The sequence below is a fragment of the Scyliorhinus canicula genome, chromosome 6, assembly GCF_902713615.1.
Source record: "Scyliorhinus canicula chromosome 6, sScyCan1.1, whole genome shotgun sequence".
Lineage (NCBI taxonomy): Eukaryota > Metazoa > Chordata > Chondrichthyes > Carcharhiniformes > Scyliorhinidae > Scyliorhinus > Scyliorhinus canicula.
This window is the reverse complement of record NC_052151.1, coordinates 43,509,107-43,527,138: the sequence shown is the minus strand read 5'-3', so window position 1 is coordinate 43,527,138 and position 18,032 is coordinate 43,509,107. Positions and strand designations below refer to the sequence as shown.

At 50.0% G+C, this 18,032-nt stretch overlaps 1 protein-coding gene across 2 annotated transcripts in view; it reads right to left on the bottom strand.

Annotated features, from left to right (window-relative positions):
• atg5 (ATG5 autophagy related 5 homolog (S. cerevisiae)) overlaps nucleotides 1-17,506 on the bottom strand; it is a 251,269-nt gene extending 233,763 nt beyond the window's left edge. Inside the window, exons 1-2 of one of the 2 annotated variants that reach the window (XM_038799246.1) lie at nucleotides 17,362-17,506; nucleotides 3,056-3,209 (exon numbers count right to left, since the gene is read on the bottom strand). In XM_038799246.1, the coding sequence (XP_038655174.1) occupies nucleotides 3,056-3,163 (108 nt within the window). In that variant the 5' untranslated portion in view covers nucleotides 3,164-3,209; nucleotides 17,362-17,506. The remainder of the gene's footprint in view (nucleotides 1-3,055; nucleotides 3,210-17,361) is intronic. The other variant, XM_038799247.1, reaches the window with a different exon arrangement.
• Between the last annotated feature and the right edge of the window lie 526 nt (nucleotides 17,507-18,032).

The following is an 18,032-nucleotide window of genomic DNA, read 5'->3' as shown; positions in this document are numbered from 1 at the left end:
AAGTGAAAATATGCTGATTTGATTTTCTACTTTCTACAAACTTAAATTGTAGTTTATAGCTTAAATCACAGTTTCTAATTAGTCTTTTCCACTATCTGAGAGCTGGAGCAACAAGAGATTAATACAACAAGATGCATTTAAAGTGCTTTGTCAGAGCATTTTAAAACAACTTTTTTAAATTACATTTAAGGTGGAAGAAGAACACCCAAGGCATTTCTCAAGACCATTACAAAATATGACACCAAGCTACATAGAGATATTAGAGCAAGTGACCCAAAGTTCAGCCAAAGTGACTTTTGAGTAGTGTCTTAAAGGAGGCGAGATAGAAAGGTGGACAGGTTTAGGAAAGGAATTTGAGGGCTTAGTACCTAAATGCACAGCCACCAATGGTGGTGCAATTAAAAATCAGGTATGCACAAGAGGCCAAATTTAGAGGAATACATTTATCTTGGAGGGTTGTGGTACTAGAGGGCATTCCAAAGAAAAGAAAGGGTGAGGTCTTGATGTATTTGCAAACAAGGCTGAGAATTTTAAAATTGAGGTATTGCTTAACCAGGAGCCAATATAGGTCAGCAAGCACTGAGATGTTGAGTGAACAGGGCTTGCCATGATTTAAGAGACAGACAGCAGAGTTTCAGATACTCCCAAGTATCCAAAAGGATAGAACAACCAAGAGTGTGTTGGAATGGTCAAGTCCAAAGTTTACAACGGCATGGGAGAGTTCAGCAACTGCTGAGGCAGAAGCAAGCATTGCTACAGAGATGAAAATAGGCAGTCTTAACCATGTTGTGGATACATGGACCAGCCATTCCCGTACCAGCCTCCTAGGACAGGCGCCGGAACGTGGCGACTAGGGGCTTTTCACAGTAACTTCATTGAAGCCTACTCGTGACAATAAGCGATTTTCATTCATTTTTCATTTCATTTCATTTTTCATGGTCAGAAATTCATCTCAGGATCAACACTGACCACACTTATAGGGAGATGGTGGTGTAGCTGTAATGTCGCTGGACTAGTAATCCAGAGACCCACACTGATGCTCTGGGTGCATTGGTTCAAATTCCGCCACTGCATCTGCTGAAAGGGTCGGATTTGAATGTGGTTAATAAATCTGAAATGTAAAGCTAGTTTCAGTTATGGTGACCATGAAACTATCTTTGATTGTCATAAGATAATTTAATATCTTTTAGGGAAGAAAATCTGCCATCCTTACCTGGTCAGGACTATGAGTGACTCCAGGCACACAAGAATGTGGCTGACTCTTAAATGCCCTCTGAAATGGCCTAAGAAACCACTCAATTCAAGGGAAATCAAGGTTGGGCAGATGGGTAACAAATACTCTGGCTTTGACAGCGACATCCACATCCGATGAAACAGTAAGAAAAAAGCACTTGAAAGTAATTTATTCTGTGAAGTATTTTGGCCTCTAGAGAACACCAAAACACCTATATACAAAAGGTGCTTTCTTTCAATTCCAAGCTACCCAAGCGAACAAGGACCTACTCCATCTACCAAATTTTGTCCACTCACGTAATTTATCTATATCCCTTTGCAGATTCGTTGTATCCTCCGCAAAACTTACTTTGTTACCTATTCTTGTATCACCTGCAAATCTAGTTACAATACAGCCCCTTCATCCAAGTCATTAATATAGATTGTAAACAGTTGAGGCCCCAGCTCTGATTCCTGCACCAACCTGAAAATTATCCATTTATTCTGACTCTCCATTCCCTGGTAGTTAGCCAATCTCTATCCAAGTTAATATATCACCCCCAACACGATCAGCTCTTAGCTTATCTCGTAACTTTATGTGTGGTACCTTATCGAATGCCTATTGGAAATTCAAATACGTGACATTTACTGGTATATCATTGTCTACACTGCTGTTACAACCTTAAAGGACTCTGATAAATTTACTGATGCACTCTTAAGTCATTTCCTGTCACACTCTGGTTATCATTACCTGTGCCATTACCCTGCACTATTGCCTTGTCTGATAGCCATAAGCAGAGGAACAAATTGGGTGACCCAATGGATTAGCACAGAACAAAATGGAAATCTCATCTCCAATAGTCGTCACAATAATTCTGATTGGAATTTATCAATACAATCTCAACACTATTTAATGTGTCAATAAGGCTCAATTGGAAGCACCTTCACCTTAGAGTCAAAAGGTTTTGGATTCAAGTCCCACTCCAGCACAAATATCAGGATAGATGCTCCAGTGTAGTAGAGAGTCCTGCATTGTTGGGGTGCCACCTTTCAGATGAGACTTAAACCAAAGCACTCTCTGCCTTGTCACATGGATGTAAGATATCCCATGGCATTATTCTGAAGAATAGAAGGGGCGCTGTCCCCCAGTATCCCTCAATCAAAATCACAAAAACAGGTTATTAGTAGCACATTGCTGTTTGTGAGAATTTGCTGTCCACAAACTGGTAGTTATGTTTACTACATTAGAACAGCAGCTACACTTCGAAAGCACTTCATTAGCTGCAAAGCATTTTGGTGCACCCAGTCATTAAGATGCCATGTACAGAATCTGAAAAATGTTCAAACTAGTAATGGATGCTCCAAGAATGTATGAATAGCAAATTTATATATAGGAGAGATTTGTTTTGGCTCATGTATTTGACATTGAAACTGCTTCATGCCAACACCAGGTGGCAAAAGTGGAGGTGTCCTATCCTCCCTCAAGACTAGATATCAACTGTTATTTTAAAATAGTGGGCTGACTGCTTCTTTCAGGGCTGGATAAAGGGGGAACAGTCAACAGATGACCAATAGGGGGCAAAATAAAATACATCACTATGTCACAAATACAGCACTTGTATATCACAAACTGCTCACAATATTAATATGAAAGAATACCAAAAGCAAAATTAGATGTTTAAATATTCTGAGTTATTAATAGAATATTTAAAAGTACCTGGAAAGGGTATAAAGCATTATATGTAGGCTCCAATCAATGCATAGATCACATAAATTGAACAGCACTTGCCCCATGTCAGGCAGCAGAGACAGACAAACAACTATTTTCTTTCCTCACACTTACATAATAAGGTTCCGCCTCTCTTTCAGTTATTTCATCCTGAGATAAAGTGAAACAGGTTGGTATTCTTCCAAACCAAACATCCCGTAATACATCTCTGTCATCTGTCATTTTTCCAACACCTGATGTAGCACATATAGACGGATATGTGTCAAAGCTTTGGGAGCAAAAACATAAAAGCAATGAGCATACATTCAGCTGTCAAAACATTAGCAATGACCGTTTCATTAATATTTCTCCCCTCATCCTGCTAATCCAGGATAAACCTTTCGCAATAGCATGACCGCACATAAGAATCTGAGTAAAGGGTGACTGTACACCCACATATTCCCCACCCACCACACTACATACCAATTATAGCATACAGCCACATCTGAACATCTTTAACATTTTGTATAGGGGACTTTCCGTGATGTTATGTGTAGGGGGAAGACGTACACGAGATGACTCCTGCTAGGGTACTGCTCTTTTAGTCTTTTTCGCTACGTTTCAGAGATATTTTTGTTTAAAACCCACTTGTTTAATGGGATACAGTATCTGCACAGGTGAAATGCCTAGAAAACCCAGGGAAAAAAACCTGAAGGTAGAAGTTCGTTGATTGAGGCAGAGGCCTCTCGGGCTCATCGGTGGAAACAATGGCAGAGGCATCCTCTGTGACTCCGGCCAGTCCACTAATGGCTGAGATGATTGCTCACACCTCGGCGGCAGAATTTGACAAACACTGGAGAGGACCTCCGCAAATCGATGGAGGCAGCCTTAGATCCCATTTGTTTGGCATTGGAGAGGACCAATGAAATGGAAAGGCCCATAGAGACACAATACAAGGCATGGGGGTGGCCCTTTCGAGACATACTGCCAGAATTGCCTCCCCAGATGCGGAGATGTCTCTGATGGCCGGTGCAAATAAAGCACTGAAGGCCAAAGCGAATGATTGGAGAATCAAGGAGGCACAATATCCAAAGTGTGGGGTTGCCAGAGGGGATGAAAGGCCCAATTCACACAGAGTATTTTGGGACGGTGTTTGGGAAAATGGTGGGGAAAGGTTGACTCACATCCCCTACCGAGCTGGACCAAGCCCACCAGACACTTCAACTACGGAACGGTAGCACAGTGGTTAGCATTGTTTTTTCACAGCACCAGGGTCCCAAGATCGATTCCCAGCTTGGGTCACTGTCTGTGTGGAGTCTGCAGATTCTACAGTGTCTGCGTGGGTTTGCAGGTGCAGCAGGAAATTAAGGCGGCAAATTGCTAGAGGGATGGAGTTTAAAAACAGGGAGGTAATGTCGCAGTTGCATACGGTGCTGGTGAGGCCAGACCTGGAGTACTGTGTACAATTTTGGTCTCCTTACTTGAGAAAGAATGTACTGGCACTGGAGGGTGTGCAGAGGAGATTCACTGGTTGCTTCCGGAGTTGAGAGGATTGGCTTATTAGGAGAGATTGAGTAGACTGGGACTATACTCATTGGAATTTAGAAGAACGGGAGGGCAGGGTGGGGAATCTTAAAGAAACGTGTAAAATTATGAAGGGAATAGATAAACCAGAAGCAGGAAAGTTGTTTCCACTAGAGGGTGAAACTAGAACTAGGGGGCATAGCCTCAAAATAAGGGGGAGCAGATTTAGGACTCAGAAACTTCGTCACCAAAGGGTTGTGAATCTGTGGAATTCTCTGCCCAGTGAAGCATTTGAGGCTACCTTGTTGAATGTTTTTAAAGCAAAGATAGATAGATTTTTGAACAGTAAAGGAATTAAGGGTTATGGTGAGCAGGCAGATAAGTGAAGCTGGGTCCACAAAAAGATCAGCCATGATCTTATTGAATGGCAGAGCAGGCTCAAGGGGCTCGAGGGGCCAGATGGCCTACTCCTTCTCCAGTTCTTATGTTTGGAGAGGTTTGGGAACCTGTTCTTGGAGGGAAGGTTTGCCAGCTTTAAGGAGCTTCCGGAGAGATTTCAACTTCAAGATTCCAATTTATTCAGATAAGCGTTTTTCCCGCTTTCCTTTTAGCCCCAAGAGTTATATCTAATTCCTTCTTGAAATTACACAACATTTTGGACTCAACTACGCTCTGTGGTAGCAGATTTCATCGATTTACTACTCTCAGGGTGAAGAAATTCCTCCTCATCTCAGTCCTAAAAGGTTTACCCCTTACCCTCAAACTATCACCCCTTGTTCTGGACTCCCCCACCATCGGGAACATTCATTCTGCCTAATCCTGTTAGAATTTTGTAAGTTTCTATGAGATCCCCTCCCACTCTTCTAAACTCCAACAATATATAATCCTTTTTTTAAAAATAATTTTTATTGAAATTTTTGGAAAATGTATAACAGAACAATAATAATAACAATAATAAACACCCCCCGGACCCGTAACGACGCATATAACGAACCACCCCATCCTTCCCAAACCCGATGAACAACAAAATAAATTAAAAATAAATTAAATTAACATAAACAATACCCCCCTGAAACCCCCCTTCCCTTCCCTCCCCCCCCTTCCCTCCCACTCCCCCCCTTCCCCTTCCCCTCTTCCCCCCCCTCCCCCCTTCCCTTCCCCCCTACTTCCCCCCCTCCCTTCCCCTTCCCCTCCCTCCCCCTTCCCTCCCCTCCCTCCCCTTCCCCCCCTCCCCCTTCCCCCCCCTTCCCCCCTTCCCCCCCTCCCCTCCCCCTTCCCTCCCCTTCCCCCCCCTCCCTCCCCTTCCCCTCCCTCCCCTTCCTCCCCCTTCCCCCCTTCCCTCCTCCCTCCCCTTCCCCTCCCCTTCCCCCCCTTCCCTCCCCTTCCCCTCCCCCCCTTCCCTCCCCTTCCCCTCCCCCCCTTCCCTCCCTCCCCTTCCCCTCCCCCCTTCCCTCCCCTCCCCTCCCCTCCCCTCCCCCTCCCTCCCCTTCCCCTCCCCCCCCTTCCCCCCCTTCCCTTCCACCCCCCTCCCTCCCCCTCCCTCCCCCCCCCTCCCTCCCCCTCCCTCCCCCCCCCTCCCCTCCCTCCCCCTCCCCTCCCCTTCCTCCCCCTTCCCTCCTCCCTCCCCTTCCCTCCCCCCCTTCCCTCCCCTTCCCCTCCCCCCCTTCCCTCCCCTTCCCCTCCCCCCCTCCCCTTCCCCTCCTTCCCCTTCCCTCCCCTCCCCTCCCCCTCCCTCCCCTTCCCTCCCCTCCCCTCCCTCCCCTCCTTCCCTCCCCTCCCCCTTCCCTCCCCCCCCTTCCCCCCCTTCCCTTCCACCCCCCTCCCTCCCCCTACCTCCCCCCCCTCCCTCCCTCCCCCCCTCCCTCCCTCCCCCCCCCTCCCCCCCTCCCTCCCCCCCCCCTCCCCCCCTCCCTCCCTCTCTCCCCCCTCCCTCCCTCCCCCCCTCCCTCCCCCCCTCCCTCCCCCCCCCTCCCTCCCCCCCCCTCCCTCCCCCCCCTCCCTCCCTCCCCCCTCCCCCTCCCTCCCTCCCCCCCCCTCCCTTCCTCCCCTCCCTCCCTCCCCTCCCTCCCTCCCCCCCTCCCTCCCCCTCCCTCCCTCCCTCCCCCCCCTCCCTCCCCCCCTCCCTCCCCCCCCTCCCTCCCTCCCCTCCCCCCTCGTTGGAGGTGGCGGCAACGGCGCCGTTACCAGTGCCTTCAGGCTCGTGCCTCCACAGGACGCCATCTCCATCCGTTTCCATGCTGCCCCCTCCCCATTCATTACCCACTTGCATATCATCGAGACATTAGTCGCCCAATAGTACCCAGAGAGGTTGGGCAGCGCCAGCCCCCCTCTATCCCTGCCCCGCTCCAAAAAGACCCTCCTCACCCTCGGAGTCCCGTGCGCCCAAACAAATCCCGTGATGCTGCTGTTCACCTTCCTAAAAAAGGCCCTCGGAATAAGAATGGGGAGGCACTGGAACAAAAACAAAAACCTCGGGAGCACCGTCATTTTAACGGACTGTACTCTACCCGCCAACGACAGCGGCAGCATGTCCCACCTTTTAAACTCCTCCTCCATCTGCTCCACCAACCTAGTAAAATTAAGCTTGTGCAGAGTCCCCCAGCTCCTAGCCACCTGAACCCCCAGGTACCTAAAACTCCTCACTGCCCTTTTTAGCGGGAGCCTACCAATCCCCTCCTCCTGATCTCCCAGGTGTGCAACAAACAGCTCCTCTTGCCCAGGTTCAACTTATAGCCCGAGAAACTCCCAAACTCAGCAAGAATCTCCATCACCTCCGGCATTCCCCCCACCGGGTCTGCTGCATACAGCAACAAGTCATCTGCATAAAGTGACACTCGGTGCTCCTCCCCAGCCCGCACCAGACCCCTCCACGACTCCCTTAGCGCCATGGCCAGAGGCTCAATTGCCAACACAAAAAGCAAGGGGGACAGGGTGCACCCCTGCCTCGTCCCACGGTAGAGCCTGAAGTACTCGGACCTCCTCCCATTTGTCGCTACACTCGCCATCGGGGCCTCGTACAGCAACCTCACCCATTTAATAAACCCCTCCCCAAACCCGAACCTCTCTAACACCTCCCACAACTACCCCCACTCAAACCTATCAAAGGCCTTCTCCGCATCTAATGCCACCACAATCTCTGCCTCTCCTTCTGCTGCCGGCATCATTATCATTATCGCACTTTAGTGTTCAACTGCCTCCCCTTCACAAAACCCGTCTGATCTTTATGCGTCACCCCCGGCACACAGTCCTCTATTCTAGTGGCCAAGATCTTCGCCAGCAACTTGGCGTCTACATTCAGCAGTGAAATTGGCCTGTATGATCCGCACTGCAAGGGGTCCTTATCTCGCTTCAGGATCAGGGAAATCAGCACCTGTGACATCGTTGGGGGCAAAGCTCCCCCCCTCCCATGCCTCGTTAAAGGTCCGAACCAGCAGGGGGCCCAGCAGGTTCGCATATTTTTTATAAAATTCAACCGGGAACCCATCCGGCCCCGGCGCCTTCCCCGACTGCATGTGGCCAATCCCTCTAACCAGCTCCTCCAACTCGATCGCCGCCCCCAGTCCCTCCACCTGCTCCTCCTGCACCCTTGGAAATCGCAGCCTGTTCAAAAAGCTCTCCATCCCCCCCTCCCCCATCTCCAACCCCCCCCCCCCCCCCCCCACACCATCCCCACCCGGACCTCCCCAGTATCAATGGCCTTGAGGTACCTCTCAATAAATCCCCGGACCCTCCTACACACCTCCTCATCAGCCAACAACCCCACGCCAAGACGCCAAAGCGGGCACTGGTCCCGCACCTCCCGATCCACCCAATGCGGAGCATGGTCCGAAATCGCTATAGCCAAATATTCGGCATCCTTCACCCTCGGGACCAGCCCCCTACTCAGGACAAAAAAATCAATACAGGAATAAACCCTGTGCACGTGGGAGAAAAATAAAAGAGTACTCCCGAGCCCTCGGCCTTCCAAACCTCCAGGGATCCACCCCTCCCATTTGGTCCATAAACCCCCTCAACACCTTGGCCGCCGCCGACCTCCTGCCCATCCTAGAACTAGAACGATCCAGTGGGGGATCCAGCACCGTATTGAAGTCCCCCCCTCATGATCAGGCCCCCCGCCTCCAGGTCAGGAATGCGGCCCAACATACGCCTCATGAAACCAGCATCATCCCAATTTGGGGCATATACATTTACCAACACCACCCTCTCCCCCTGCAGCTTACCGCTCACCATCACATATCTGCCGCCACTATCAGCCACCACCTCAGACGCCACCCTCTTCCCCACCAGGATCGCCACCCCCCGGTTCTTCGCGTCGAGCCCTGAATGGAAAACTTGCCCCACCCACCACTTCCTCAGACGAACCTGGTCCGCCACCTTCAGGTGAGTCTCCTGAAGCATGGCCACGTCCGCCTTCAGCCCCTTCAGATGCAAAAACACCCGTGCCCGCTTAACCGGCCCATTCAACCCCCTCACGTTCCACGTGATCAGCCGGATCAGGGGCACCCCGCCCTCCTCCCCCGCCGACTAGCCATAGCCCATCACCCCCCACTCGGCCCGTTTCTCATGGCGATAGAACCTCACCCCGATCCCCCCCCCCCCCCCCCCCCCCCGACCCGCACCAGCTCCTCCCTGGCCAATCCAGCAGCAACCCGGTATCTCCCCCCCCCCCCCCCCCCAAGGCTAGGACCCATCCTAGCTGCGACACTCCCTCCATAGTACTCCCGTGAGCCAGCTGACTTCTGCTGACCCCGGCAGCTCCCGCCCTAACTCCGACCCCTGCCGATATGGGGTCACCCCCCCGCGCAGCAGCTCCTTGGCACCGCTCCAGCGCGGGAAAACGGAACTGATATCCACGCCCCTTGCCTCCAGCTCCACCCTCATATGACAGTCCGCCATCCCAGGAATCAACCTGGTAAACCTTTGCTGTCTCCCCTCCATAACAAGAACATCCTTCCTCAAGTAAAGACACCAAAATTGCACATAATACTCCAGGTGTGGCATCACCAATGCCCTATATTGGTAGCTAAAACTGAACACTGTATTCAAAATGGGATTTCATCAATGTTACATCAGGCTTAGCATATGAACCTTTTACACTAATTTTTCCAGCTATCAATTATGATGCATTTCTGACCTGCGTGAATATACAAACATTTATACGAAGTAGAAGGCCACTCAGTCCTTTGACCCTGCTTCACTATTTGATAAGGTAATCGATTTGATTGAGGCCTCCACTTACCCCCTAATCCAAAATATTTTTTGCAAATCATTGTTTTCCTTTTTCTTCATAACCTTCAAACGTACTGTGTTGTGATCGCTATCGCTAAAGTGCTCCCCCACTGCCACCTCGAAATCTGCCCCGTCTCATTCCCCAGAATTAGATCCAGCACTGTGCCCTCCCTTATTGGACCTTCTACATATTGATTGACATAAAAAGCTCTCCTGAATACATTTCAAGAAATTTGCCCCATCTAAGCCCTTTATATTATGACTATCCCAATTAATGTTGGAGAAGTTGACATCCCCTAATATAATGCTCCTATTGTTAATTTTACACACCCCTCAGTGAATTGTCTACATATCTGCTCCTCCATTGCCCCCTGACTGCATGGGGCCTATAATTCACTCCCAGCAATGTGACTGACCCCTTGTTATTCCTAAACTCTATCCACAAAGCCTCATTTGATTACCCTTCCAGTTATCATCCCTCCTTACTGCAGAAACTGACCGCTTAATTAATAACGTGACACCACCCCCACTTTTACACCCTCCCTATTGTGCTTGAAAATCCTGTACCCTGGAATGTTGAGTTGCCAGTCCTGCCCCTCGCTCAACCATGTTGTCATAGCAACAATATCATAATTCCACATGTCAATCCACACCCTTAACGCATCAGTCTTATCTATAATGCTCCTAGCATTAAAAGAGAGGCCATCCAACCTCACCTTATTCCTTTGGAACAGCTGAACTCCCTCAGTCTTGGTTCCTTTACTATAGTATGCTGTGTCCCTATTGTACTAATGTTCTGTGTCCCTCCCCCTGCCGAATTAGATTAAACTCCTCCCAACAGCACTAGCAATCCCACCCACAAGGATGTTTGTCTCATTCTGGTTCAGTTGCAGACCTTCCCACTTCTACATGTCCGACCTTCCCCAGAAACAGTCCCACTGATCCTGGAATCTAAAACCCTCCCTCGTGTACCAACTCTTGAGCGACCCCTTCATCTGCCCTACTCTATTTCTGTATTCAATATTTCTAATGTTTACCAATACAAATATAAATCCATTAAAACTACCTTTGGTTTTCCAACAAGGGCTCCTTTACTGTTTCCAGGGGAGTCAGTAGTACAATAACAATAATCTTTATTAGTATCACAAGTAGGCTGACATTAACACTGCAATCAAGTCACTGTGAAAATCCCCTCGTCGCCACACTCCTGTTCGGGTACAATGAGGGAGAATTCAGAATGTCTCGTTCACTGTGGGAGGAAACTGGAGGAAATCCACGCGCACAAGGTTGCCACTCAAGTGGATAGAACCGTGAAGAAGGCTTATTGTGTGTTAGCGTTCATTAACAGGGGGCTTGAGTTTAAGAGCCGCGGGGTTATGCTGCAACTATACATGACCCTGGTGAGATCACATTTGGAGTATTGTGTGCAGTTCTGGTCACCTCATTATCGGAAGGATGTGGAAGCATTGGAAAGGGTGCAAAGGAGATTTACCAGAATGCTGCCTGGTTTGCAGGATAGTTCTTATGAGGAAAGGTTGAGGGAGCTAGGGCTTTTCTCTTTGGAGCAGAGGAGGATGAGGGGTGACTTAATAGAGGTTTATAAGATGATGAGGGGGATAGAGTGGACGTTCAGAGACTTTCCTCAGGTGGATGTAGCTGTTACATGGGGGCACAACTATAAGATTCAGGGTGGGAGATATAGAAGGCATGTCCAAGGTAGGTTCTTTACTCAGAGAGTGGTTAGGGTGTGGAATGGACTGCCTGCTGTGATAGTGGAGTCAGACACTTTAGGAACTTTCAAGCAGTTATTGGATAGGCACATGGAGCACACCACAATGGCAGGGAGTGGGATAGCTGGATCTTGGTTTCGGACAATGCTAAGGACAATATCGAGGGCCAAAGGGCCTGTTGTGTGCTGTACTGTTCTATGTTTCTATGTTTCACACAGGGAGAACGTGCAGACGCCACACACCCAGTGACAGGAATCGAATCCGGGTCCCTGGCGCTGTGAAACAACAGTGATAACTAACCACTGTCTACCATATTGTCACTGGACTAGAAATCCAGAGATCCAGGGTAATGCTCTGGAGACCTGGGTTCAAATCCCTACATCAAGCAGCTATTGGATAGGTACATGGATTACGGTAGAATGATGGGGTGTAGATTAATTTGTTCTTAATCAAGGACAAAAGTTCGGCAAGGGCCTGTTCTGTGCTGTATTTTTCTATGTTCTATAACAGAGGGTGAAATTTGAATCTAATAAATGTCTCGAATTAAAAGTTTAATGATGACCATGAAACTTGTTGTAAAAACCTATCTAGTTCATGAATGTCCCTCAGGCAAGGAAATCTGTCATCCTTACCTGGTCTGGCCTACATGTGACTCCAGATACGTAGCAATGTGGTTGACTCTTAAATGCTCAAACAAGAGACCTAGGGATGGGCAATAAATGCTGGTCCAGTCAGTGATGCCTATATCCCGAGAATGAATAAAAAAAGACTACGATGCCATTAATTTTTTTTAATTTAGAGTACCCAATGATGTTTTTCCCCCAAATCAGGGGCAATTTAGCGTCGCCATTCACTTCCCTGCACATCTTTTTGGTTTGTGGTAGTGAGACCCAAGCAGACACGGGGAGAATGTGCAAACTCCACATATTCTTATATGGACATGGACAGTGACCTGGGGCCAGGATCGAAACTGGGTTCTCGGCGCCGTTGAGGCAGCAGTGTGAACCACTGCGCCGCCCTATGATGTCATTAATTAATCCTGTTCCATTGTACATCACATCTAGAATAGCCTGTTCGCTAGTTGGCTGAAGAACATACTGCTCTAAGAAATTGTTCCAAAAAGACGATGAATTCATCTTCCAGGCTACATTTACCAAGCTGATTTGTCCAATCTTTTTTTTTTAAATAATTTTTATTGGAATTTTTTACAGAAAATATAACAACAAGTATAGCAAAAAGCAGTAATATGCAACTAACAGCCCCATAACACCCACAATTCCCCCCATACCGTAACATCACATGTATCACATTCCCCCACCCCCCCCCAAACAAGAGAACTTAACCATAAATTAAAATTAGATAAATCAAATTTAAATAAAATAAGCCAACATAATCAACGTCCCCCCCCCCCCCCCCCCCCCCCCCAGGGTTGCTGCTGCTACTGTCCCAGTACCCTATCGTTGAGCCAGAAAGTCGAGGAAAGGTTGCCACCGTTTAAAGAACCCTTGCACCGATCCTCTCAGGGCGAATTTAACCTTCTCAAGCTTAATGAAGCCCGCCATGTCATTGATCCAGGTCTCCACGCTTGGGGGCCTCGCATCCTTCCATTGTAGCAAGATCCTTCGCCGGGCTACTAGGGACGCAAAGGCCAGCACACCGGCCTCTTTCGCCTCCTGCACTCCGGCTCTACCCCAACCCCAAAGATCGCGAGTCCCCATCCTGGCTTGACCCTGGATCCCACCACCCTTGACACCGTCCTCGCCACCCCCTTCCAGAACTCCTCCAATGCCGGGCATGCCCAGAACATATGGGCATAGTTCGCTGGACTCCCCGAGCACCTGGCACACCTATCTTCACCCCCAAAGAACCTACTCATCCTCGTCCCAGTCATGTGGGCCCTATGCAGCACCTTGAATTGGATGAGGCTAAGCCGCGCACACGAGGAGGAAGAATTTACCCTCTCCAGGGCATCAGCCCATGTCCCGTCTTCGATCTGTTCCCCCAGTTCCCCCTCCCACTTCGTTTTCAGCTCCTCTACTGACGCCTCTTCCACCTCCTGCATAAGCTTGTAGATATCAGATATCTTCCCCTCTCCGACCCAGACCCCCGAAAGCACCCTGTCACTCACCCCCTTCGCGGGAAGCGAAGGGAATCCCTCCACCTGCCGCCTAGCAAATGCCTTTACCTGCAGATATCTAAACATGTTTCCCGGCGGGAGCCCAAATTTCTCCTCCAACTCCCCCAGGCTCGCAAACCTCCCATCAATGAACAGGTCCTTCAGCTGTCTAATGCCCACTCTATACCATCCCTGAAATCCCCCATCCATGTTCCCCGGGACGAACCTATGGTTCCCCCTTAACGGAGCCTCCATTGAGTCCCCCACTTCTCCCCTATGTCGCCTCCACTGCCCCCAAATCTTGAGGGTAGCCGCCACCACCGGACTCGTGGTATACCTCGTGGGAGGGAGCGGCCACGGCGCCGTTACCAGGGCCCCCAGGCTTGTATCCCCACAGGACGCTCTCTCCATCCGTTTCCATGCTGCCCCCTCCCCCTCCATCACCCACTTACGCACCATCGACACGTTGGCCGCCCAGTAGTACCCCGAGAGGTTGGGCAACGCCAGCCCCCCCCCCCCCATCCCTACTCCGCTCCAAGAAGACCCTCTTCACCCTCGGGGTGCCATGCGCCCAAACAAATCCCATGATGCTGCTGGTCACCCTTTTAAAAAAGGCCCTAGGGATAAAGATGGGCAAGCACTGGAAGAGGAACAAGAACCTCGGGAGAACCTTCATTTTGACAGATTGCACTCTGCCCGCCAGCGATAGCGGCACCATGTCCCACCTTTTAAATTCCTCCTCCATCTGTTCCTGATTTGTCCAAGCTATGTACCAATCACTATACCTTTATCACAAGCCCCATTATTTATTCCTGTGTGTAACTACTGTGAGAGAACCTGAGACCCACTCCTGCAAGTGACTTGTTACCTCTACCCAAATTGATTCTACATTTCGACCTTTAGAATTAAGGTAATCACTCTCTCTATTATAGAGCCACCCCATCGCCTTTCCCGAGCTTCCTGTCCTTCCAAAATGTCAAATACCCTTGGTCAGCTTGCACCCATGACTCTGTAATAGTGTTAAGATAATACATATTTACCTCTATTTCGTCTGACAATCCATTGGTTTTGTTGTGAATGCTATGTGCATTCAGATATAGAGCCTTCAGTTAAGCTTTTTTTCTATTTTTGAAACTTCTGGTCTTATCTATTGTCACACAAGTTTGTACGCTCTGTCCCTTCCTGTCAAGCTGATTATCAATTCCCTTATCTGTACCATGCATTTTTGCCTGACACTCTTTCCCCCCCCCCCCCCCCCTTTAAATGATCACATCTTCCCTCACTTGATCCCTTGTCTTTACTGTTTAAAGTCCATTCTAACACCCTAGTTGTATGACTCACTGGAATACAGTCCCAGCACAGTTCACCCCAACGGTTCAGTTCCCACTTCCCGAGTATCAGTGCCAGTGTCCAATGAATCAAAATGCATTTTCCCACACCAATCTTTGAGTTATGCATATCTCTAATCGCATTTACCCACCCTATGCCATTTTGTTCATGGGTCAGGTAGTAATCCAAATATTATCTTTGAGATTCTGCTCCCTAATTTATCCCCACGTTGCACATACTCCCTGTGCAGAACTGCTTTCCTACTCTGTCATAGCTTTATGGATCCTGGACCATGACAACTGGATCCTCCCACTTAAAAGTGCCTCTCCAGCCCTGAGCAGCTGCCTTGAACCCTGAGACATGGCAGTGAACACAGCCTTCCAGACCCTTGAGCACGGCTAGAGAACTGTGAAAATGAAAAATTAAAATCGCTTATTGTCACGAGTACAATGTTTCCTGGTATGACCACATTCCTTTTTACCCCCCTTTCTTGAATGGCTCCCTCTTCCAGTGAACAAAGAAAAGTACAGCACAGGAACAGGCTCTTCGGCCCTCCAAGCTCGTGTCGACCATGCTGCCGGTCTAAACTAAAATCTTCTCCACTTCCTGGATCCGTATCCCTCTAATCCCAACCTATTCATGTATTTGTCAAGATGCCCCTTAAATGTCACTACAGTATCATCTCTGCTTCCACCACCTCCTCCGGCAGCGGGTTCCAGGCACCCACTACCCTGTGCCATGGTCAGTTCGCAATCCAATTATGCATAAAAGCTGCAAATATCTCAAACCTGTTGGGACAGTTACAGGCACAAAGGCTCCTCCACCTCTACATTCCTGATCCCCTTACCTGCCTCACTCAGTCACACCCTCCTGTCTCTGAACACTGAGCAAATCAGATTACACTATCCTAAGGGGCTGATCACCTCCTAGAACAAGCTGTCCAAGTAACTTCTCCTTCTCTGATGCAACATTTCACATTTTCTATTTCAAATGTATCAGCTCAATTCTCATCAGAATATAAGAAATAGGGATCAGGCCATTCAATATGGTCATGGCTGATCTTCTACCTCAACTCCACCTCCCGGGCTGTCCTGATAACCTTTGATTCTCTTATTCTCCAAAAATCCATCAATTTCTGTCTTACTTTCTCATCCAGCCCTAAATGGCTGACCCATTCAAGACCCCCAGGCCAGGGAATACAGCCTCCCAAAATCAATTCTATAATCTCCTTTGCGAATATTGTAAGATTGAATAAGATCACTTTGCAGTCTTCTAAATTCCAGTCTACTCAATCTCTCCTCCTAAGACAATCCTCTCATACCAGGAAAGCTATGCAATCAAGGGGAGAATGTGCAAGCTCCACACAGACAGTGACTCGGGGCCAGAATCAAACCATGCACCACCGTGCCGCCCCACTTAATCACTTATGAAGCATTTCAAATTGCAGGATTAAAATGTCTAGTTATGACAGTGCTATTTTACAAGAGGGTCAAATTCTAAAATGCATTTTTGATTTAGACCAATGTATTGGCGGAGGGGGAGTGCGTAGCTTTCAGAACAAACATACGTCAAGAATGGGGGGCAGTTCACCTCAGTTGGCTAATCAGTTGGTTCATGATGCGATTCTGAGCGAAGCCAGTACCATGGGTTCAATTCCCGTCCTGGCTGAGGCTATTCATGAAGGCCCCGCTTTCTCAACCTTGCCACTTGCCTGAGGTGTGGGGATCCTCAAGTCAAATCACCACAGTCAGCTATCCACCTCAGAGGGGAAAACAGCCTATGGTCATCAATGACTATGGTGACTTTAGGTCATGATTACAATATTTAACTTCCGATCTTAGTAACAGCACTTTTCCTTAGCCCTTGGCCTAACTATGTAGATATACAGGGACTCATCCAAATATAAAGTAACCAAGAGAAAGAGTTGCAATATTCCCACAAACCGCCCCCCCGCCCCCCGCCGAGGCCCCTCCCCCGCCCCCCGCCGAGGCCCCTCCCCCCGCCGAGGCCACGCCTCCTCCTCCCCCCCGGCCCCGCCGAGGCCCCCCCCGGCCCCGCCGAGGCCCCCCCCGGCCCCGCCCCCGCCGAGGCCCCCCCCCGGCCCCGCCCCCGCCGAGGCCCCCCCCGGCCCCGCCCCCGCCGAGGCCCCCCCCGGCCCCGCCCCCGCCGAGGCCCCCCCCGGCCCCGCCCCCGCCGAGGCCCCCCCCCGGCCCCGCCCCCGCCGAGGCCCCCCCCCCCGGCCCCGCCCCCGCCGAGGCCCCGGCCCCGCCGAGGCCCCTCCCCCCTCCTCGGCCCCCCTCCGGCCCCGCCCCCTCCCAGCTCCGCCCGCTAAGGCTCCGCCCGCTAAGGCACCGCCCTCTCCCCAACCGCGTTCAGTTACTGCAAAGGGACGGAAGCGGCCGCTGCAGGCTCACCATCATCCCTAATCCCTACAGACAAGCCAAGGCCCGTGCCCTTCCCTCCTCATCATCCTTCGGAGCCGCTACCACCTCCCGCACTGATATGTCGCTCACCTCCGTCTCCCTGACTCTTGAAATCCCAGCTGCGACTCCACGGCTTCTTCACAAACTCAAACCCAATGCGACGCCACCGCGCGCATCAACACGTCACCGGCATGTGACCCCCGACACGGACCTTGCTGCGGCAGGATGGGTGTGGGACGCAGACGGTGCTGGCCGGGTGCCACAACGCCACCTGCTGCACTGGAGGACCAGCATGCCAGATGTGAAAGCTCCAATCAGTCTGCATTCACACCTTGGGCTGGATCCTCCCTTTGACTTTTGAACCATGAAAACCTTTCTTACCTAACTCTCTCCTACCCTATCACAGACCTTCCCTCTTGTTCTTCCTCCCACCCTATCACTTGCTCAAAACCGTTCTGATCAAAAATCCTCAATCTGAAATGATGGGTGCAGTTCTCCAGGGCCGCTAGACCCAGCCAGCATTCGCGATGGTCCATTTAGTCAGATGAGAGGGCCAAATCTGGATTTTCACCGGGCATCAAACCTGTTGCCTGTCTCCCACCCCGCTGCGCCTGGCCCAATCAGATTCTCAGAGCAGATGATTACAGATGCATTAATTACACATGCATTTAAATATAATTACCGAGTTTGAGGCTGAATGCCAAAGAGAAAATGCTGGAAAATATCAGCATGTATGGCAGCATCTGTAGGGAGAGAAAAGA